The sequence below is a fragment of the Ambystoma mexicanum genome, chromosome 1q (assembly GCF_040938575.1).
Source record: "Ambystoma mexicanum isolate Mex_15411 chromosome 1q, UKY_AmexF1_1, whole genome shotgun sequence".
Classification (NCBI taxonomy): domain Eukaryota; kingdom Metazoa; phylum Chordata; class Amphibia; order Caudata; family Ambystomatidae; genus Ambystoma; species Ambystoma mexicanum.
Window position 1 is genome coordinate 139,350,796 of NC_090922.1, and position 24,578 is coordinate 139,375,373.

At 47.8% G+C, this 24,578-nt stretch overlaps 1 protein-coding gene across 3 annotated transcripts in view; it reads right to left on the reverse strand.

Moving 5' to 3' along the window:
- The window catches only part of MEAK7 (MTOR associated protein, eak-7 homolog), a 1,198,349-nt gene that overhangs the window by 318,313 nt on the left and 855,458 nt on the right, over positions 1 to 24,578 (reverse strand). For all 3 annotated transcript variants that reach the window (XM_069636236.1, XM_069636239.1, XM_069636243.1), the window contains one exon: positions 24,429 to 24,547. In XM_069636236.1, the coding sequence (XP_069492337.1) occupies positions 24,429 to 24,547 (119 nt within the window). The remainder of the gene's footprint in view (positions 1 to 24,428; positions 24,548 to 24,578) is intronic.

The window sequence follows — 24,578 nt, forward strand, 5'->3', positions numbered from 1 at the left end:
AGTATTTCAATTACATGCTTTACAAATGTTGAAACTCAGCCAAAAGGGCGTAGTGTGGAATTGTACATAAGGTACCACAAGGGGGCATGAGCCATTCATCCAGAGTGTATCAAGTCCATTATTTTGCTTGGTGTTCGTGATCCTGGTAAAAACAATGATTAGGCAATATTCTGAAATTAGTCACTATAAAAATACCCCAACGAGTTCCCACAATATATTACCAAGAATGATAAAATACCAGCATAGGGGGCGTGGCTCGGAGCCGCCATGACTGGTCCGGCTTCCTAGGAGCTCCTGAGAGGCCCGAGGCACCGACACAATTTCCACTGCCGCCAGACCCCGTTATGGAGCACAAATAACAGGGATTGCAGATGCAACCTCACCGCAGCTATCGCTCGAGCGGGTCCGCGCTCCGAGCCCGATTTGCCAGGTTTCGGCTCGCTTCTTCTCCCGGGACCCGCTCGGGTCCAAAATGGCGGCCTCGAGGACTACGGAGGCTTCTCCATGAGGGGGAGGGGCAGGCGCGCTATAGCAGCTGAGGCCGCCTAGCACTCCTGGCTCTCGTCCCCGCACTGTCGGACCCCCATCCTACTTCTCCTGATCTTGGCCGGGGGCCAACAACGTCTGAGTCCTGGCACAGTAAGCCACAGAATCACCGCAGCGGGACCATCGGGACGGGCCCTGCCTCCAGCACACACACCGATGCCGTTACGGGAGCGGAGCTCCGGTGTCCCCGTTCAACGCTCTCCCTCTGAGTCTGCGGGCCCGGCGCTCTTTCCAGCTCCCCTCCCCGCACCCCTTCAGCAAGAAGACTGCAGCTCGCACAACTCCATCCCAGCCCGAGGTTCGGGGCACAGGGCTGCACACGCGGCGGATGCTGCGGCCGGAGGGTGAGACTCGTCGCTAGCTCTCTCCCCCACCAGCGGGGACAACAATCAACCAGCCGCGGGGCCGCCCCAGCGCTCCGGCTCCTGCCTAGCACACTGGTGCTCCTGCTGACTCCAGCCTGCGAACCCCTTACATCCAGCAACAGGGGCTCCCTACCGCAGCTCGCATATCTCCTTCCCCGCCCGTGGCTTAGGGCGTGGGGCTGCAAATACAGCAGGTGCTGCGGTCGGAGGGTGAGACTCGCCGCTGGCCCTCTCCCCCACTGGTGGGGACAACAAACTACCAGCCGAGGGGCCGCCCCAGCACTCAGGCTCCTGTCAAGCACACTGGTGCTCCTGCTGGCCCTTCCATCAACAAACGGACCGGAGAGGTTGCTCCCACGCATTCTCCAGCCCCAGCGCCTCGAGCATCCACGACAGAGGACCACCGCAGCATCCCCCGCCTGGGCTCCTGGGGTGTCAGCGTTCCCAGAGGTCTACAGCTATACAGGCCCTGTGAGGTAAGGAGCGGGGAGGGGCGAGAGGTCCCGCCTGAGCCCACTATAACTTTCAGCCCAGCACCAAGAGGAATCCGGGTCCCCACTGCTACTGGGCCTCCCCCGGGTCGCCTCAGCCGTCCTCAGGCATACTCAGCCTTCCTGCTCGCCGCCTCTCCTCCTCCTACACCCACCTGGTCCAACTACCACAATCACCGAGGCCCACGGCGCCTAGCTGGGGACAGAAAGCGTCCTCTTACATCCGCCTCCTCTCTGCAATTGTTTTCCTGGGCCTGAGCCTGGCTGGTCGGGAACTCAGCGAGGGCCCCCGAGCTTTGCTTTTACGAAGCAACACTAAAGATCCTGTGCGCACAGCTCGACCACAGAGGCCCAGCCGCCTCAACATGTCTAAATCAAGCAAAGCATCCAAACAATCAGACATTGTCTCCCTAATGGCCATCTCGGCCGAGAGATCAAAAAAGGGGGAACCTCCAGAAGATTCTGCTGAAATCTCCGCCTCTGCAGCGACTGCCTCGACTCACGGCCCCTCCCAAATGGTCACTAAATCCGATCTGCAAGACCTTCTATCAGCCCTACCAAAGAAATACATTAGAGTACAGAAGAAGTCACAAAGAAGATCACGGTCCTGGATAAGCGGGTAGGCGAAATGGAACAACACACGGCAGAACTGGAAGCTGAGGTCTGCGACCAAAGATTTGAGGGAGAACAGGACAGGGACCGGATAGCCGCCCTAGAGGCAAGATGCAACCTACTGGAAGCCAAACAGAAGGATGCAGAAAACCGTTCTCAGAGGAACAATATCCGAATTCGGGGCATCCCAACATCCATCACAGACGCGGATCTAAAAAGCTACGTCTTGGCCGTCCTCAGATTTATAATCACCCTCCCGGATACCTCACCCCTGGAACTGGACCGAGTACATAGAACATCTCCGAGAAGGGAGTCCAACTTCCCCCCGGACGTCCTGGTAAGAGTCCATTTTTTCCAGCTAAAAGAGGAAATTATGCGCGAGGTACGACAAATGCGGCAGATCACTTTCCAGGGAGCCATAATCTCACTCTATCAGGATTTGGCCACCTCCACCCTACAAAAACAAAAAACTATGCGTCCTTAAATGGAATGGTTACGCGAAAAACAAACCCCATACCAATGGGGATTCCCGGCTTCGGTCAGATTTAAATGGGACGGATCCCAGAAGCAGATTAGCTCACCAAAAGAAGCAGCTAAATACATGGGCCTGGATGGTTTGGACGGAGAAGCGGGCCCTGAGGAATTGGTCCACCCCCAACGGGAGAAGCCGTCAACAGGAGAATGGTCAAAGGCAGGCAGGCGACGCAGACCACGGGGTCCCCCCAAGAGGGACAACATGCCGGGATGAGCAACCATCAACTACTTCTGTGGAATACGGCTCTTCTACCTCTGATGTGAGTTCCTTGCCGATCTCCGGGCTCCGGGAAAGAGAATCCTCCGGGTCCGCTGGGGCTCGAGGGGCTGTCCCCAGTAGGATGTAGCCACCAATGGACAATACGTGAAAACACTCTGACAGTGCGGGAGCGAAGCCTGAGCTCCAGCATAGGTCACTTCAGCGGCCCAGTTGGCCAACGTCAGGCGCCTCGGTGCCACCAGTTCCCCAGTGGCAGTAGGAGGACGGTTCTCCTACCAGTTCTTGTTGGGGGGGTATGGGTTTTAATGCATTCAGGCCAAGGAGGGGAGCTCCTGCTCCATCTTGCCACTTAAGACAGCAGCACGAAGTAACAACACCGGCGTCTCTATGAGTTCTCTGCAGCTATCACTCCTTACCGATAGGTCCTCGTCCCCGGGGGGGGGGGGGTTCGTGAACAGTGGCTCATCTAGCACGAAATCAAAAAAACAATGGCCGGAGCCAACGAAATAACAATCCTCACTTGGAACGTCCAAGGCCTAAACTCTGCAAGCAAACGCAAATCAGTGGAACACAGACTTGGTCACTTGTCGGGGGATATCGTTCTTCTTCAAGAAAGACACCTGTTGCAAAAAGACGAACGCCGGGTGAGATTCAACAGGTATAAAAGGGGTTTCTTTGCCTCCTCCGGCCAAAAGAAAAGAGGTGTAGCAATCTTGCTAAGCGACAAAATTACTCTGTCAAAAATCAGCATAAGGAGGGACCCAGACGGGCGCTTTCTTCTCCTAAAGGGCCTCTTTGAGGAACTCACGATCACCATTGTATCGATCTATGCCCCCAACACGGCTCAAGCTAATTTCATAGCTGAACTAACATCAATCATCACGGCTTTCCGCGAGGGCCACCTTATCATGGGTGGGGACTTCAATTGTATGCTAAACCCACATGTGGATAAGACTTTACCACCAACAAACGTTGACTTTACGCATGCCCTGTCCATTGCCAAACTACTCAGGGAAACTGAAACCGTTGACGCCTGGAGGCTGTTTAATGACACTGCGAGAGACTACACTCATTACTCCTGCGTCCACAAGGGCTTCTCAAGAATTGATCTCATACTAATCTCTGGAGTCCTATTCCCCTGCCTTAACAATGCAGAAATCCACACCAGCATGATTTTGGATCACTCCCCAGTCTCAGCTCCTCTAGCCATCTTGGGCCAAAAACACCCTGTGCAAAGACACTGGAAGCTTAATGACTCACTGTTGTTAGACATATGTATCAGGTCAGAAACCGAAGATGCTATTTCCAACTATTTCAAGGAAAACACGTCGGAGCAGTCCCAAATCAACATCATCTGGGACGCCATGAAGGCAGTCGTCAGAGGCACGCTAATCAGCGCCGGAGCAGAACAGAGAAGAGTCTCAAATATCATGTCGGCCAAGCTGGAGGAAAAAGTAAAACAATTGGGGAACGAATTGAAATTGCACAGCTCTAGAAAGACAGAAAGAGCCTTGAGGAAAGCACAAACCCCGCTCGAAATGCACTGTGCCGACCGCACGGCCAAATCCCTAGCATTTACAAGGCAATTCTATTACAGTAAAGGTAACAAGGCGAACAAAGTACTAGCGCAAAAACTGAAAAAGATGCGCACCCGGAATAACATTCTCAAATTGAAAGTGGAAGACGGGACTCTGCGTTACACTGAGTCTGAGAAAATGGAATATTGAAACACCACAAATCGATAATGTCAGGGAAACCTACCACTCTAATCTCTCTGCCTGAATACTTGCGCACCACCGCCTCTATCGACCCGCTCTGGTTGAAAGACCTGGAATCCCCCATCACCAGTGAAGAAATCCTCGAAGCCATAAAATCTCTCAAAACTGCTGCCCCGGGTCCGGATATCCTGTCCGCAAACTTCTACAAAAAATGTGCTAGAATCCTAGCCCCTCAAATGGCATTCTTATTCAATTCCTTCCTATCCTCTAAGTCGGTCACTACCTCAATGGCAGAATCACTCACAGTCCTACTACATAAACCCGTTAAAGATCCCGAGCTAGTAGCCTCTTAACGCCCAATCTCACTCCTGAACAATGACGGCAAAATCTTTGCCAAAGTTCTGGCCAGTAGGCTAGGGCCGATCCTGCCAACACTGATTGGCCAGGACCAAACAGGGTTCATTCCAGGGAGAGCGACCCATGACAACATCAGGAGAACGATAGATATCATCGAAAGCGCCCATAGGTTAAAGGTGGGAATGGCCGTCATCTCCTTAGACGCACACAAGGCCTTCGATCTGGTTGACTGGGGCTACATCAGGGCAGTTCTCGAACACTTTGGCTTCGGCCCAAACTTTGTCACATGGGTAATGGATGGCTAGCTACCAATCTCCTACCACGCGGCTCAGAGTCAATGGCGCCAGGTCAGAGACAATCCACATATCCAGGGGCACCAGACAGGGTTGCCCTCTCTCCCCGTTAATCTTCGCCCTATCAATGGAGCCCTTCGCAGCAAAAATCAGACAAAACCCTAGAATTAGGGGCATATCTGTGGGAAACCAGGAATACAAAATAGCGCTATATGCAGATGACGTGTTAATAACGGCATCTAGCCTGGCAATATCCTTGGGAACCCTATGGGATGAGATCACAGAATTCGGGTCCCTGTCCGGGTTCAAGGTGAACCTTAATAAATCCGCCGCGCTTGCAGTCAATCTATCCACAAAAGAAAAAACCTCCCTCAGCACCCTAAAGCCAATCCCTTGGTCAACAGGCCCAATCTCTTACCTCGGGGTACAGATCCCCAATAACCCATTACGCTTATACTCCAGTAACTTCCCACAACTTATTAAAGAGCTCCAAGAGGACCTAAAACGTTGGAAACCCCAGGAAATCTCCTGGTTCGGGCAGATTACCGCTGTCAAAATGAACCTTCTCCCTAGGTGGCTGTACCACTGCACTGCCTTACCTATCCAGATCTCAGGCCCAGCTTTGATAGCCCTCCAGAGGAAAATCCAAGAATTCGTATGGGGGGGGGGAAAGACCTCTTATCGGAAAACGAATGATGATGAGGGGGATAGCGCAGGGCGGGATGGGAGTCCCAGATCTGGTGAGGTACACCTTGGCGGCGCAACTGTCCCACGCATTCACATGGGTCCAAGAATCGGACAAACCAAAGTGGACACATCTTGAAGAGGCTTGGTGCCCGGTTCCTCCCTCCGCACTCCCACATCTCCCCGCCACACATCCCCAAGCAGCCACCGGCCCAGTACTGACAACTAGATCAACGGTCCGTTGCTGGCAGGCCCCAGCCCGGAGATGGGGCATTCGCGGATCCCTATGACCTCTGACCCCTATTTGGAACAATCCCGATTTCTCCCCAGGTATGTCTCCACAGGGTTTCCAACCATGGATAGAGGGGGGCCTTCAAAAAACCAGAGATTTCATAGAGGGTGGGGCCCCCATCTCATTCGAGAGGTGCAAAGCAAAATTCGGGGTGAATGAACGAGAACGATTCCACTATGCCCAAATCCGACACTGGCTTTCCCACAGAGCAACGAGAGAAAAATGCTCTAGAGAACTAACGGCATTCGAACTATCCCTCACTTCCCCTACTGGCAAAAGCAGGACCTCGACACTCTACTGACTCCTAGACAGGTTTGACCCATCTAAAAAAGAAAGATATATGCTTGAATGGGAAAAGGACCTGGGCAGAGAAATCGATGTGCAAAACTGAGGGAAAATCTGGTCTAGGCTACACTAAAGCTTGCAATGCATCACGAATAGGGAGGGGGGCTAAAAACTGTTTTAGGTACTATATAACCCCCATTACAAATCAACAGAGCCAACCCGAATATTCCCGGATTATGTTGGCGCGGATGCTCAGCACCTGGCTCACTATTCCACATGGTGTGGACGTGCCCGAAGGCCGAACTATACTGGAGAGAGGTAGTTAAACATATCAAGGACATCTCGGGCCTCTCCATCCCCTGGGATCCCGGAATTATTCTACTGGGCGACACAGGTGATGGCGCTTTCCCACTCTCGGGACAAATCCCCCGGCTATGTACGCACGTACTCCTGGCAGCAAAAATCACGCTGGCCCGAGTGTGGAAAGACGAAGAAGGCCCCTCAGTGGCACTTTGGTGGGCTAAATGCTGGGATATAGCGGTTGCCGAAAAAATCACGCCAATTCGATCTGGCTCTTTGAACAGAACCTTAAACATCTGGGATCCATTTATGGACTATGCGGCCAAATTCCCGGCTCTCACCAGAAGGCCTCCGCTAACCAGGTGGCTCCAAATCACTCCACCTCACTGATACTCGGCCTTCGGCTATACCAACCCAACGCGCCAGATGCTCCCTAGCCTTCAAGAACAGTGTGAGCCATGGACAGGACCAACCAATCCATCATGTTGCCCCCCCCATCCATCTCTCATTGTTTTCACTCCGAGACATTATCAACATGTTGTATGCAGCGATCACTAATTTTCTGTTGTTGTGCTTACTGTAATGCTTATTTGTAAAAACCCAATAAAATGTTATGAAAAAAATATACCACCATAATAAATAAATAACATGAAGTAATAGATATAACCCCAAAATATATCCAACAACACTCTCTTGATGCGTGTGCTGGGCGGTGCAATTGGTTAATGCTACTTAAAGCAGCCCTAAAAGCATGACTAGTTTCCCGGTGCTGACCTGACAACACATTGCATCTGTGGGGGGCAATGAGCACTCCCTACATTTCTATAACTCTTGCTCCTCTGGTGGTGCTCTTCCCTGTAATTCTACTATTTGTGCTATGGGTAATGCATTGAACCCTTCCTTCATCACCATGTTGTGTACACGTGTGTTTTCATTCGAGGCAGTCGCAAAAGCAGATATTTTGGGTAAATATGTCGCTTTTTTTGTTTCAAGATTGGTTGCCTAGTTGCCGCGAGAAATGAAATCCTCACCTCTGGTCTGCATTGTGAACTTCCCCATGGGGATGGCTGATGGGAGTTAAGGGAGTTTATGAGCTTGTCTAAAAGTGGTGCATGCTGCACTGATGTGCCGTGTGTGTTTAAAAAGCCACGCCTCTTCCAACATGACAGTCCTGTGGCACGACTCACTTGGCTCTTGTCTAACGCCAAATACATCTGTAAATATCTTAGGGGTGAGGCTTCTGTCTAGTGGCTCTCGTGAAGCCCAGATTACAGCTGTTTGTAATGCTGGTTTCAGTAAACTTAGAGTCTTGTGAAAGTTCTTGCCACTGTTACCGTCTGATATTCTGACCAAGATGGTCACCTGAACAATAATGGGATCTCTGGATTACTGCAACGGGATCTATCTGGGGCAGCTAAAATAACAGATCCAACTGTTGCAAGTATTTCATAATTCAGGAGCCAGACTGGCTCTGAATGGTCCTCAATTGGCCCCTTCTGCCATTCTGTTGCACCAACTTCACTGGCTTCCGGTGGCAGATCGTATTGAGTTTAAAACTATTTGTGTCACTCATCCGGCTCTCCAGGATGCTGGTGCCAGCTATCTTAAAAGGTAAGATAGAGCATTAGCACCCCACTAGGCATCTACGTTCTTCCTCTCTGGCAATCCTTAGAGTGCCAAGGAATCAGTGAGCCCGGTCAGGAGGGCACTCCTCAGTGTTAGTACCTACTTTGAGAGCCATTGAGAAGCATCTTTCCTTTTGTAAGGCCCTAAAAACCCATCTTAACTGGTTTCTTTTTTACATTGCTAGAGCTCGCTGTCCCCTAGCACCTGCCTGTGCTTAGTGCCTATAAGTCTTTGGCCCTTAGTTGTGCTTTATAAATCTTTGTTACTTACTTACTGTTGACCTCAAGTAGGTGGAGTCGCAATACACTGTTACTGCATCGTCTTCATTTACTTCAAGTGCCAAAATCAGAGCTACCAATTCTGCTGCTTGTCCTGAGAAAAGCACCGACAATCCTGCACTTATCACTGTCTCAAAGCTATCGTCCAGTTTTGCTTTCATTACTGCTGTCCCGCTGTGCAGTTTGCCCGTGCTCTGGTTTATTGATGAGGACCAGTCATTGAGGAGAATTGTCCCTCCTCCTAGGGCATTTTCTTTGACATGTGGTATCTCATAATATTCAGTACACTTGGTGCAATCATGCAGGTTGTCTCCTTCCTTCACTGGTTCGACTATATATCTAGCTGCATTAACCACTCAACACTTAATCGATGGGTTGGATATATTTAGTCAATGTGCTTTTGGTCTTTTCAAGGATGGCAAATAGGGCATGCTCAACGTATAACGTAACTGTGCATTCCATGGTTATGCTGGCAGATTTCTCAATCGTAAAGGCTTCTCCAGCCAATGCTTGTTCACATGGGTAATAGCCTCTCATTACGGGATCTAAACTCCAACTTAGAATGCTAGTGGCTTGTTATGGTATTTCTCTGCGTGGACAGTTGCCATCACTACTTTGTTTGAATGGGGATATACAAATAATTCTGCATTGTAATCAGGGGCCCTAACAATAGAGCTGTGCTGATTGCTAGCTTCAATTCATCAAAGCTATATATCATCTCGCCTGTCCAGACTATATCACCATTTTCTCTATGTGCCTCCTTGAGTCCTTTCAGAAGTGGCCTTACATATGTGCTGTAGTCAAAGACCCACTCCCTGCAGTAATTACAAAAGCCTAGAAATGGCTGTAATCCTTTCACTGTCTCTGGTCTGGATGTTTTTATTATTGCTTCTGCTCTTTCGGGAGTCACTGTTCTTCCTTCTTTTGATATTAGCTGTCCTATATATAGTACTTCTTACTGGCAATATTGCATTTTCTCTTTGTCAACCTTTGTTCCTATTCTCTGCCAGTACTGTAATCAGTTTCATAGAGTCTCTCTTGTACTCTTCCTCTGTGTTAGTGCACACTAAAATGTCATCGACACACAGATTTACTGTGCTATCAAGTCACGTTTCCTAAGTCCATCTGCAGCACTCGGTTGAAGACTGAGGGGGACACACAATACCCCTAAGGTAACAGAGTATGTTTGAGTTTAATTCTGCGATAAGTGAACAAGGTCAAATACTGAGACTCTTTGTGCAAGGGGATGTTAAAGAAACCATTCTTTGAATCCGTCACTAAAATATTTAGCTTCAGATGGAATGTTACACAATACTGTGGCTCTGTTCGAAACCAATGGTAGCTCTGGCTCAATAATATTGTTTATAGAGCGTAAGTCCTGAATAAATTGCCACAACCTCCCTGTTGCCTTTTTTACTGAGTACACAGTGTGTTATATGGGGATTCTGAAGGCACTAATATTCCCTGTTGCATTAAGGAGGAAATTGAGTCATAGATACCTTAGTCAGCTTTTCACATGGGGTATTCTGTCACTCGAGGTAAAATAGGATCGTACTTTAATTACATTTTGACTGCTGGTACCCAATGTGCTTGGTACTTGTGCCAAATCATGATGGAGAAATGACAGTACCTTTTCCACTGGTGACAGTCTCGGAGTATCTCCCTATTTTCAATTTTCAACTGATATGTAAGACTTAAGTTAAACATCACTTTGTCATCTGAGTCGTCATCTACAAACATGTCTTCATCTGTTAAGTCAGTCAATCTGTGTAAAATCACTGTCTTCCCTGATAATTGATGCTTCTAATTCAATTGTAATTATATGCCCTACCTCCATGTCCGTGGGTACTTCTGGTCGAACCAAAAATTCTGTAGGTAACTGCAATAGTCTGTCTTTATTCTTGGAAGCCATGCTAACAATACGTGTACCTCAAAGGAATACTTCCAGGTCTAATGCAACGCCCCTTTCTGCTTGCTGCCATAAAATGCTATTACAAACTCATGAGTATTTACATAATAAATTCCTGGGGTAGAACATATCAACCCCTGGTCAGTAAATTATATTGTCATGTTTAATTTGCTCATCAAATCTCTCCCCAATATGTTAACTGGTGTCTTGTGAGAATATAATAATGGCATGGACATGTCGTGTTCTCCAATAGTGATAGGTAAATAGTATGTAAAACGAACCGTGGTTGCAGCCCCAGAAAATCCTTCTGCGTTCATGGCAATGCCTCACATTGGAACTTCCCTTCTTTAACACATGATCGAGTGGCCCCCGTATCTAATAGTCACCTATGGTTATCCCGACTCTCGGTTCCTCTTGTGGGTCTGGTGTAATCGATAGGCTGGAACACCTGAAGTCTTTCTGTGGGCTGTCCTATTGTGGGTACATGTCCAGTTCTGTGCCAGTGAAAGGATTCCCTCTCACTACTGACACTATTCTAGGTGTAGGTGACTGCAGCAACATGTCCCTGTTCTATGGTGTCCTTGCATTCTATTGAGCTAGTGCCTGTGTCTGTGTTTGTGTTTGATGCATCTGGGCTTGCTGTGTATGCATTGGTGCTTGCTGTGTTTGGGGTGGCATCCCTTGCTGTTTCTGCTGTATTTCTGGTGCTTGTCTCCAATACTGCATGTGATCTTGGGCATAATATTCAGGCGGCTCTGTGCGATATGGTGGGGGTATGCTGCCCCACCTCTTGGATCAGCCTTTTGCCAGTTCTGTTGAATTCCTCCCCTGCTTCTGCATCGACGCAAAATGTGTCCCATATTCCTGCATGCCCAACATTGCTGTGCGTGTCCCGCAGCTTGAAATCCAAACCCTCTGCCCATGGGTGCGAGCCCTCACCCTCATGGGAAATAATTAAGTTCCCCCTTCCTGCAACTGTTGGAAATATTTACTAAACACTTCACTACAGGGAAAGTGGTTGTTGCATTTGTGGCTCCCCGCACACTGGCTTTAGTCTCTAAAATCTAGAAGCCAGAATATATAACTCTAATTTCACTTGCAATCCACTAATCACAATAGCAGTCCAAAAAGTATTGGCACGCGTTTCTTTAATTTAAAGGCTGAAAACATAAGTCTACACAGGTTTGTGTCATCACAGCACTTCCTGCGGTATCCGCAGAAATAATCGAATACAAAAATACCTAATGAGAAATTACCAAAATTATTTGGTCAAATTTGATAGGTATGTTTGTACATTTTAAATAGTATATAGACGTGGGGTGGGGTAAGGGTATAGGGGAAGGTAGTGGAGGGGGAGAGGGGTTGGCGTCTCCCCCCGCATTATTACAAAGAAAATGTGACCAAAAAATGTTTTGTCAATTTTCATTAGGTCTTTTTTTTTCTGTCAATTCATGGTAATCCCTTCCTGCACACTGTTGATATATATATTAACAAAATATCAGTAATCAACCCTCTGCCACTTGTTCTCTTTCTGGTCTTGTTTCTCATGTTGTCCAATCACTGCTCCAGATAAGATTTGGAAGTGGAAGTAATTTACTCCCTATTTTTTAACATTGGGAGTAAAATTATTTTTTTTTTTTTAGGGAGTAACAATGTAAGTCCAATTCCCAATGAGAGTATTTTATAAGCAAGTAAAAATATGTTTTAACTGAAAAATTGAAATGTTTTTGTAATATGCATTTCTTTGCACCTAGTTTTTCATCCACATTAACCCTTTAAGGGCCATGGGTTTTCCCCCCAGTGCCAAGGCCTTTTTTGGTGATTTTGTTATGTCGCCATTCAATGCCTTGTAACTTTTTTGTTACATGAGATATCTTGGCCAAATTTGGCCACTTTTTTCCCCACATGTAGGCAGTCGTAATCGTAGGTTGCTGTAGGGCGGGTGAGAGAAAATAACCAAAAAGGGGAAAACTTTTAGGTTTTTTTAAATAATGCCAAAAAAATGATGTACAAAGAAGCCTGTGTTTTTTTTTCCTTGTAATAGCGAGGATCAAATGGTTTGCTGTGCTGAATTCCCCAATTTCCTGGCTTTCATGAACAGGTTGAGCGGTAATGAAAAAAAAATATTTTGATGTGGTTGTCAACCGTTTTGTGAGAGGTAGGCGATTTTGGGCATTTTTGACAATTGGACATGCGTGGACGGAATAGAAGAAAAGGGTAGGAAAGCCTAATTGGAGGACAGAAAGGCATACATTTTTGAAAAGCAGACAAAATTACAAGTTTAGGAAGAGGAGATTGCCGCAGCTCGGGCAACAACTAGGTAGGGGAAAATTATATAGTTTGAGGAAAAAGCGGGAAAATGACCGAAAAAAAAGGTATGTGGTGGACATGGTTGGCTTGGTACGGCAATGGCTTCTATGAATTATGAGAAAAACAATGCTCCGTTACATTCCCCCCGATTCTTGCAGATAGGAAATCACAAATATTTTGTAGTGTTTCACAAAACAAGCAATACCACAAGCCAAACACTGAGCCATGGTACACAGGAGTTTAATGCTTACGGCCTGAACAGACGTACTTAGCATGCGTAAATCAGGAAAACCAATGAGGTGAGGAACGGCAAGCATACATTTTTTGAAAGAGCACAGGCAGACCTTTTCAAGGGTTGGTGACTTGTGCAGATTACAAAAGTGTATGGTGCCTAAAGCAGCGACTAAATGTAGGGCACATTTGAGAAATTAAAGGGTTGTGTGGCAAAGGGCATCAGCAAATGGGTCGAAATGTTATGAAAACCACACAAACACAACAAATGTCATACCTTCCTGCGTTCCAACACGTGTGCCGACGAAAACGGTACCTCAGATGTGTGGGTGCACCTACCCGGGCGCCAAGGGGAAAGCCTAAACCACAGCTAACCCCAAGTCTTTTCCTAAAGCTGAATGTCACAATTTTTTCAGAAGGGTGCACCATACAGATATGTGCCTAGGGTGTCCAAGCCACCAAGGAATATAGGGAACCCCATGCATTTCCGAAAAGAGGACATCCGTGGGAAATCCGCTGAGGTCTGACTTGCACAAATCGGCCCAGAATGTATTACCCAGAAAGCCCGGCAAAGTCTGAAATGTGGCCAAAAAAAACAATTTCCGCACATTTCACTCGGCTCACCCATCGAAACAAGCCGCCAACACCACATGGCCTACTTTTCCGCGTTCCCACACGTATCCCAACGAAAACGGTACCCACACACCTCACCTTGTGCAAGTCAGACCTCTGTGGATTCCCACGGGTGTCCTCTTTTGGGAAATGCATGGGGTTCCCTGTTTTCCTTGCTGGCTTCGACACCGTAGGCCCAAATCTGTAGGTTGCTCACATGAGCAAAATGTGCTGTGCCGAAAGGCTTAGAGTTACCAGTGGGTTGCCCTTTACCTTTTGCGCTGCGGTAGGTGCACCCACACATGTGAGGTATCGTTTTCATCGGGACACCTGTGGGAACGCGGGAAGGTATGACATCTGTTGTTCTGTTGTTAGTGACGTGTTTCGGGGAGTGGACATAGGGAAATGTCTCTGAAATTGGCTGGAAATAAAGACAATTCTCAGACATTTCAATCTGGCCACCTACTGAAACACACCGCCAACACCACATGGCCTACCTTCCCGCGTCCCTACAGGTGTCCCGATGAAAACGGTACCTCACATGTGTGTATGCACCTACCTGTGCGCCAAGGGGAAAGCCTAAAACAGAGGAAGACGGAGGATGAGGGCCCAAAGATGGCAGCCAGAGTGAGAGGGAAAGGGGGAGCAGGAGCCACAATAAGAAGGATCTCCGTCTTACTGGTAATAAGGCAGAGATTGTTGGAGGCGCATCAATCCTGAATCGTGGCTAGACAGTCAGGAATAAGCAAGAGAGGGGAGGAGGATGATGGGAGCCCGAAGGAGAGTCGAGTGTCATGCGCATAACATTGAAAGTTAGAGGAGAAAGTACAGATCAGGTAGGCCAAAGGGCCCAAGTAGAGGTTGAAAAACCAGGGTCCTGGGATAGAGCCCTAGGGAACGCCATATGGGGAGAGAGAAAGGAGGCAGAGAGAAAGGAGCCAAGTTGGACCTGGGAGGGGAGGTCCAAGAGGGAGGAGGTCAATCACTCCAGAGCTGTATCCGTGATGACCAGGTTCTCACGAAGTCGACTGATCAGGATAGCATGGTACCCCATGTCAAAGGCAGAGGAAAGATCAAGGAGGATGAGGACAAAAGGAGTGCTGGAATCAAGGTTAGAGAGCAGATCTTCACAGGCGTTCAGAAGAGCAGTTTCTGTGCCTCTGGCAGCTCTGAAGTCAGACTGATGGTCATGGAGACAATGTACAGATTCAGTGTGGAGCATAAGCTTGGAGATGGCCAGCTTTTCTAGGAGTTTGCCCAGGAAAGGGGTGATAGAGATCGGGCAATAGTTTGCCGGACAGGTAGGATCGCCCAACGGGTTCTTGAGGAGGGGGTGAAGAAGGGAGTGCTTGAGGAGAATGGGGAAAGTTCCAGTGGCAAAAGAGTGATTACAGAAATTGGACAAGGCTGGAACAAAGATGTCAATATGGTCCTTGATTGTTCTGGAGGAGCAGGGGAGCACCTGTTTGGGCAACACTTTCATAGATCAGACTTGTTTAAAAACCTTGTAAGGTGTTGTCAGAGAGAAAGTGGAGAAAGGAGGAGGAGAGGGGGAGTTGGCCAAAGGGGGGGCCGAATGCGGAACGCGGAAGAGGAGATAGAGGATAGGATGTCCTCAGTTTTAGTGGTAAAGCGAGAGGCCAGAACCATACAGAGGGTCTGGGAGGGAATAGGAGAGGTATAGACTGCAGCAGGATAGGCCAGTTCCTTGAAGATTTTAAAGAGTTTGGCCATGTTGTTAGAAACCGCAGAGATTTTGAATGGGTTTGAATGTGAGCTCTCTTCTTGGACAGGACAGAGAGTCTGTATTGCATTTGAAGCAGGCGGCAGGCCAGATTGTCAGAGTATGTGCCCAAAGCCCTACACTTCCTCTTCTCTCCTTTCAGCCCTCCGCAGTTGCGTTTCAGGGCAGCAAGGTTGGAGTCATACCAAGAGTTGCACTTGGAGGAAGGCTTCAGCCGGATTCTCATGACAGGGGCAAGGATGTCCAGAGTCAAGGAGATAGAAAGATGCAGATTAGAGAGGGCTGTGTCAGAACGTGAGTCAGACCCAGGAATAGGAGTAGCAGAAAAAGTAGAGGCTAAGGCATCCAGTGCCACACGCTAAAGGATCTATGTGATCACTGCGACCACACATAATTGCGACGGCCGAAAATGCAGACTTTATTTTTTTTTTTTAAATGAAGTCCCCTTTACACCACCTAGATATGCGGGCAGAGACCCCCCCGGCAGCCCTCACATATTACTATAATATCCCATAGCCCCCCACATATATATATGTGGTGTAAAAGAAAAAAAAGGTCGAGCTTTTCAGCTATCGCAATTGTGAGGGTGACATTTTGGGACATTTCCCACGCTAAATGGGCCGAATGACCGCAAAGATAGGAGACAGTGCTCGGGTGGGCTTTGACTGAGGAATAGAGTTTCAGGTGAGAGGAGAGTAGAAAGTGGTCAGTTCAAGAGAGAGGAGTGGTGAGAGGGTAAGAGAGGGGGGATGTCTGAAGAGAAGAGAACATCAAAAGTATGTCCGGCAGAGTGCGTCGGACCAGAGGGCTGACTGGAGAGAGAGAGAGAGTGAGCGTTTTTCAGAGGTTGCGGAAAAGCTCAGAGGAGGGATTAGAAGCATCCAGGCGGATGTTGAGGTCTCATAGGAGGAACAGTTTAGAGGGACAGGCAAGGAGAGAAGAGGAGAGGTCAGCCCGCTCTGAGAGGAAGAGGGCAACATGGCCAGCTGGCCTGTAGATAGTGGCCACAGTCAAAGAGAGGCCAGGAGAGATGAACAAGTTACTTACCCCCGAAAGCCTCCATCGAGGGTGATTTCATCGAAGGGTATATATAGCTTGCGCAGCACCCGTTGGCCTCAGTTCTGTTTTACCCTCCTCTTGCAGCAGAGATGCTCATAAATACGGGCATGACAGTACTCCGCCTTGGTGGAACGGAAGCTGTAATAGAACAGGAAATTCTACTGAGGGGTAGGTTGGGAGGGTGATGAGGAATACGTGGGAGGAACATCCAGTCGAAAGAATGTTACATGGGATAAGTAACTTGGTCTTCGAATGGATTGTGCTCTCCCACGTATTCCTCATCTTTGACAGACTCCCAAAGCAATATTTTGTTTGGAGGAGGGTGTAAAATTACAATGTAAGCATTTTCAAGAGCATAGCAAAGTACTGCTTTGTCAAACATACCATCCTGAGCATGGGAAGAATCCAGACACTAATGTTTAGTAAACGTGTGAATGGAAGACCACATTGCAGCTTCACAGATACTTCTAATTGGAACACCCCTTTGAAGTGCTGTAGATGTAGCCATGCCCCTGGTGGAATGAGCACTCAAACCTTCAGCAGGTTATTTACCTGCCAGCATGTAGCATTCTGATAGTGAGAATGATCTATCTAGACAAAGTCTGTTTGGAAACAGCCTGACCTAGCTTGTGTCCTGTGTATCCGATAAAAAGTTGGTCATCAACTGTCAATTTAGACATTCTGGAGATGGAAAAGCGTAGCACTCTCCGAGGGTCCAGCCTATGGAGTCTTTCCTCTTCCTTACGAGGATGAGGTGGAGGATAGAAGGAAGGCAGAACAATATTCTGACTCAAATGAAAGTCTGAAACTATTTTTGGCAAAAAGGAGGGTTTGACCCTTAAAACAACCCTGCCTTTGTGGAAGACGGTAAATGGTGGCTTGGATGAAAGTGCCTGCAACTAGCTCACTCTACGGGCTGATGTCAGAGCTATCAATAGGATTGTCTTAAAGGTTAACAGCCTTAGCGGATTTGTGTGCAGAGGCTCAAATGGAACACACATCAGGAATTTCAAAACCAGATTAAGGTCCCAAACCAGAACATGGAAAGGAGATGGAGGGAACACATTAGTGAGGCCCTTTAGCAATTGAGTCACAAGTGGTATTTTGAAATAGGAGCATTCCTAAGATCGATAGTGCTGCCACATAGCCTTTGATGGTACCTATGTGAAGTCCCAAATTAGCTAATGATAGAAGAAAAGATAGGGCATCCAGTGTTTTACCCAGTGAAGGATCAACATTCTTTTCCTTGCATCAGTTGCAAAACGTATTCCAACGGCACAAAGATTTTGATGCTGGTCTTCTGGCCGAAAGCAACACATCAATCACATCATCTGGGAGGTCCCATTCCTTGCATCTTAGCCTTTCAGAAACCAAGCGTGAAGGTTGAGAGTTTTGACCTCTGGATGGAGAACGCGAGAAAAGGTCCCCTCTTTGTGGAAGACGCATCAGAGGACAGATGGACATATCCAGAAGGTCCGGGTACCACGTCGTCCTGGTCCAATCCGGAGCAATTAGGATCATGTGTTTCCCAAACCTTCTAAACCTCCTGATTACATGAGGAATGACGAGGACCGGAGGAAACGCGTACAGGAGTGGAAACTCCCAGTCCACCATGAACGCATCTCGTAGAAATCCTCGTGGAGGAAATTCCCTGGAGCAGTACAGTATGCACTTACGGTTGAGACCGGTCATGAACAGATCCACTTGAGGGGTTCCCATTGCCTCTCTGCACAGTGGTAGTGACCCTACACCTCCTCTCTTGTTGAGATAGTGCATGGCCACTGTGTTGTCCGTCATTATCAGGACTTTTTTGGCCAGGAAGGCCTTCAGCGCTAGTCTGATTGCCCTGAGCTCCAAAAGATTGATGTGTAGTTTGGTCTCTGGATCATTGGCATGGGCTCCCCACCCCGTGAGTGAGGCGTCCGTCACTACTGTTATCTCCGGCCGTGGTTGCCAAAAGGGTTCTCCCTTCAGAATAGATCCTGTGAGACCCTGGATGGAATCTGAAGTCAGTCCGACATTTTTCCTGAGAACTGGGACCACTGTGTCCTTAAAGCCCATTGGAGGGATCTCATTCTCAAACAGGCCTCTGGCACCAGAAAAATGCAGGATGCTATAAGGCCAAGCAACCTCAAAAAATCAAAGGCCGGCAGATTCTGGGCACACAAACTTGGTAACCATCTAAAGAATGTATTGAGCCCTAACCTCAGGTGCCGAGCTCCTTCCCAACGATGTGTCTAGTTCAACTCAGATGTACTGGAGCTTTTGGGAAGGTGTCATCAGGGACTTCTTGTAATGGAGGCAGAAGCACAGTCTGTGGAGAGAGTGACAGGTGACTTGAGTTGATCCAGACCGTGTTCTGGAGAATGCGCCCTGATCAGCCACTCGTTGTTAGGGAGAATTCTCTGTAAAGGTTAATTTCCCAAACCTAGTGAGACCCCCAGCAGCTTTGCTGGATTTTTGGGGTTTATGTTTTCTCCTGCTAAGAGTGAGACTTGGTTCCTCCCACTCTTAGACATGATTTGAGGTGTTCCTTTGACTTTGTATGTGTTCTATGGGCTATGGGGTCCTTTTCCCCATAGGGTTTCATGTATTTTTGATATGTGGGCTACACAGCAACCTCCGTGCAGTAACGCAGGGGTGTCGTAGCGACCCCCAAACATAGACTCCATACCCTGGGACTGACTACTGTCTCCAAGGGCATGTAAAGTTACCATTGGCTTTACTAGTCTCAAATTGTGAACAGAACCAGTACAAACCATCATATTGTGGACGTACTGGTCGGGGCAATTCGATTGCCCCGGGGTCTGTTGTTCGAGGGGGCACTGTCCAGTCCCCCCCGACCGAGTTTTGGCTGGTGGCAGTGGATACTACTTTTTATATTCGACTGCGAATATATTCCTATGGGATTTTCCCATTGTTTGAGGCTACCACTTTTTAAAATAGCCTCGAACATACCGTCAGTTTATTAAATTAATATAAATTCACTGGTTGGTATTTTTTGCTGAAACCTGGTTCCAAAATGGCGTTTGTGTTCGCTTCTGTGACTCCAACCCAAGTCGAGCCCTTTGTTCCACTTTTTGGCGGGCTTCTCCACAGAAGCCTCCAAAGGTGGTGCCACTCTGTCTGGGTAGCACAGGGGGTGTAGGAGGGGGTTTAGGCACCCTGGACTGAGTTGCCTCGGCAACTCAAGTTGCACTCTTGTGTGATTGGCCCAAGTCAAGACAACGTATTTAGCCAGTGAGCCTGGAGTTTGTGTCTACTATCCCAGTGTCGTTGCTCCATGACAACACCAGTATCTTTCTGCTTTTGCATTATGACTGCATGGTCAGCTGCATCGCATTGGTTCTTTCCACCTGTCTTGGAGGAGCAGGTCGCTGGTACGTATTCCATCTGAGGAAGTGGGATCCTCTTCTGGCGGTCCCGGGCTCGGTGAAGAAGCAGCGCTCCATGGGCTGCTTCGGATCCCTACCTCTCCAGTGGAGCTGTGCAGTAAGGGGAGTTGAAATGGAATACCTGCATTGGCAGTCCTTGTCCCTAGAAGCCCGAGGGGGAGTGGAGCACTTAAAATGGGAGCAGTCTTACCCTGTCCCCTATGAAGGATATTGTGTAGCAGGCTGTCCTCCCTAGTCCCAAACGGGGTGGCTTTCTCTTGGGGAGAAGAGACGAATTCCCTGGATTCATCACAAATGTCTATCTGGGTCTTTACACAGCATCACTCAGAGTCTCAGAAACAATGGTTGGTCTGCTCTAGCTCTCTTGGTCACCGGTTATCATCCCAGTAGGCTCCAGGTAGCGGATGCTTCAGCAGGTGGTGTAGATGTGTGCTGAAGCTCCAGGATGGATTGTAGAAAGTTGCACTGCATCTCCCAGAGATAAAGGAGGCCAGGAGGGGATTGAGGCACCTGGGTGGGGTTTGGCTTGTCTCTCTAAGTGACCCGAGCATACTGCGTAAACCAGACTTACTTGCTTTGTCAGACTGACGCTCACTAGTACCTATGGTCCTGTCACTCGGTCGCTTCACTAACCCTCCCACTTACTGATGTCTAACCTCCTTGACATTTCAGTACACTCTTGGTCCTCCTCCAACAACCCCCATATGGTTTGGCTTGTGTAGTCTTGCACTGCTGACTATTACTGCCCCTGTTCCGATCTCCCAGCTTCCGCCTCTTACTTCCCATTTGTACACTCCTCGAACTGCTAGTCTCCCCCACTCTCCCCAAACTCTACTGCTCTAACCTGTCCTCAATCTCTGACTCTGCCACCTTGATGTTGACCTCCTCCGAAGCTTTGTGCTCTCTTTGTGTCCACCCTACACCTTTAACTTCACCTACTGCAACTCCAACTCCCTCTGGCACCGGTATCCAGTGATTGCATCGAATAGAAACAATCTAATGCCAAAAGCATCGAAAAAAAGTATCGAATAAAAGCATTTTATGCATTTTTTTGAAAGGTAAAGGTTTTATTTTAAGTATAACAGGTTTTACGGGGTAAAAAAACAGGGATTTGGGGGGACCCCCCATTAAAAAAATGTTTTAAAAAAATGCATTTGATGTTTTTTTTTTCATTGCTTTTTTTTATGCTAAGGCATTTGATGCGTTGGCATTCGATGCAATAACTATAAACCTCTGCACCACCTTTTCCTCCAGCTACTTCTAAACCCTCTGCATCACCTCCTCAACTTCTCTTAACTTCAAATCCTTTCACACCTCTACCTCATGTGATGAATCCTACAGAGCCATCACTAAACCCCAGCCTAAAGTCTCCTCCCATGTGGCCAGGGGAAGTTAGCCGCTAACTGATCCTAATCCTGGGGATAGTAACATGTGGGAGGATCACATGGCAGGAGACGGCGGTCAGGGAGAAGTTGCGACTGCGGTAGGAGAGATGCAGTATTTTTCCTCTTCTGAAGATGAGATTCCCCTAATACCTAAATATCTAATGGCATGCTGTCAATGTACGATACCTTCTCCCAGAACTACTCAAAATGCAGAACATGAAAATACTTTTAACCAGCACACAAGTGGCACATTGGAGATTCAGGAAGTTAATATCACAACTTCTAGTTTAACCCAAGAGTAAACCATCTACTCCTTTACCAACTTCCCATAAGTTTGAACACTCTCAGTTAAACAATCAGATCATGTTAACTTATTAAACAGACATGAACATTATGGACTCCAAGTCCAATAATGCCCACAGTACTGGGACAGAGTTGATTAAGTGTCATGAGCAGTCTAGTTGTTGGGAGAGAAGGCACCTGAGCAGTACTTTGAAAAATACAAATGGATTTCAGGAGCAGAGGCAGGAGGAAGCTGATAGTGTAGTCGTGGATGCAGCAGAATGCTGTGTCAGAGATGCAGTAGATGCTGGGGAAACGCGACCATGCTGAGAATGTGTAGCAGGAAGCAGTGCTGAAGCAAGCCATACCGTGTGGGAGAGAAGCAATCGTAACCTTCATTGCCAAATCAGCAGAAGAGTGATTCAAGGGCAAACAGGGCGCAACCCTCTGTGAGAAACCTGAAGGTGTCTCACCGGCTAGTCCCCGGAGATCTGTCATCCAGGTGGCCAGGACACGGCCATCACCTGGATGGGGCGTCTTTGGGGAGTCGAAGTGGGACACCGAAGGGTGAGATGCAATATCCCCTTCCGTATGACACCTTTACCCCATCCTACCCCGTAGGATATTTAGAAACTCTCACCCACCCCCTTTTCCGACACAAACACTTTCTCTCTGCATGAGCAAAAACGGGCTAACACCAAGGCTCGTTTATCTGACATGTCCCAACACAAGGGTCAGGCAATTGCCAATAACCACACTCACCCGACGGCCCTTTACCTTCCCCACAGGGATAAAAGACAGAGCCCGAGAGCACACTTTGAGCAAGGCCGAACGCATGAGGAAGCAGCTATTCCGGGACGGCAGTTCAAATGGAGGAGAATGGCACTGGACCCTGAAAGGACGAAAAGGAGGAGCTTGCCCTTGCCCTTTTCAACCCAGATCTGCGAAGCCTCCAAAGAAAGAAACGTAAGACTGGGAATCGCAGCTGGCAAGTGGTGTGACAGATGTCAACGGTACACAGGGCCCTCTCGCACTGATAGTCAGAGCGGGGAGAAGCATTTGCTGCTGTGGTACAGTCCTTAACTCCCGAAGCCAAAGAGAAGGTATCAAGCTAAGCAGAGCCGGTGAGTCGGAAGGAACTGATAGTAGACCGGACTGTGTTAGACTTGAGGTTGCAGTGGCAACATTCTATGAAGAGAGAGGCCGGCGTGAAGTGTCAAAGTGGTCACACGAGGGTCAAGCCGAACCCCTCGTACAGTCGAAAGTCTTTGACGGGTTGTAAAACCAAAGAACTGTGTTGTTTGGGGCAAACGTGAACCCGATTGAGGGATGCCTACGAATTGGGGTGGACAGTGACACACCCGTTAACATTGTGCTGACAAGCGTGAACCCGACTGAGGGATGTCCACAGTGAATGGTTGGTCTGAGCCCGACTGAGGGAGGTGATAGTTTGTTGTGCTATTTGTGATGCATCAGGCATTCTGAAGCAAGAGACTTTGCATAAAAGGGACTTGGGCACAGAAGGCCCTGATATTGGAAAGGAACTGCCAGCTCGTGCCGGAGAAACCCAGAAGTGTGCTGTGCTCGAGAGTCCTGCGTTGTCCCGTGCTAAAAACGTGGGGAAGGGAGACCGCGGCTCTAACATCCTGACCTTTCATTTTGTGAACACTTCTTTCTTCAACATTATCCCACACTATTTTGTAGCATAGCGGTAAGGATAGTATAGGCCCTTTTTATTTGATTAAGACACCACTAGGACTGCATTATTATTTGATGGTCATAGCTTGCTCCCATCTTAGAATTAGGTTTAAATTAGGCGTTCATCTCACCCATTTGTACAGTCTAATAAACACCCTTGAACTGTGATCACTTCCGTCTGTCTTACTTTGATACCATGCCTTCCGTACACCTCCCAAAAAGGGATGCCAATTAGGAGATAATTGTAACCCACATTGCCAGCAGCCAAGAAGTTGCATAATCATAAACCAAAGACTGCAGGAGCAAAGGCCTTCTTGTATGAGAGACCAAGAGGGAGAGAACTGTGACCTGCATTGCATACAGCCACAAGGCAAACAAAAGAAAAATGATTTTTTTAAATTGTAACCCACTCTGTTAAGAGACAAGAGACTATAAAGAGAATCAGTTGTTCGTTCAACCCACCTCATTCTGATGTGGAGAGGTTTGGAACAAGCATTACCACAGAGTACACTTGTAGTAATAGGAGGAGGAGGATTATCCTGACAGGCGAGTACACCAGGAAAGGGATCAATTGTAGTTAGCCCTGGCAGGCGACTATACCAGGAAAGAAGATGATGATGATGATTTAACATACTGTGGTAAAAAGGTGTGGTGGAAGAGGACGTTTTAATTCCATCACCTTGTCTTGATAAACTGTTACATTTTAGAAAGGTATTGAGCCATCCTGACTTAACGGTTTCCTTTAAGAAGAAGTATGATCTGCTAAAACGTGCTTGGCATTTGAGAAAAGAACATTTGCATTGATCAATTTGTGTTTTGGAGGAAAATACTTTTGTTTTGCCAAGCAGGAGATTGAGGAAAGAATTGTGGACAAAGGAGGACCAAGAATTGTTGTCACTGCAGCTCTACACGTTTTCAAAATGGTCTCTGCTCCAACGTTGGACAAAGCCTTTAAAAGGTGGGTCCAATATTTTGTATTTGCTATTTCTACGAATGACCACTACGGCATGCACACAGAGCTCCCGGGTGGGGCTAGGAGTTTTCACCTAGTCTAAGTAGTCACAAGGCATTACCCAAGCTCCACACTGCATAATACAAGAATGGCACTGCATAACTAATACAGCTCATCAAAGCACAGCATCACACAGTCAAGGCATCTTGCAAGCACTGCTTGGTGTCACATCTCTTATCAAAGTACTTACTAGTCCATTTGGCATGGTTTGCTGCCCTGAATTCAAGTACATGTAGTGGTTGTTGAAGCCGGAATACATGAACACCTCGACATGGGGTAAAATAGTGAAAAGGAAGCATCTGGTGTCACCTGTAAAAGAAAACAGCATACCAAGTCAAAT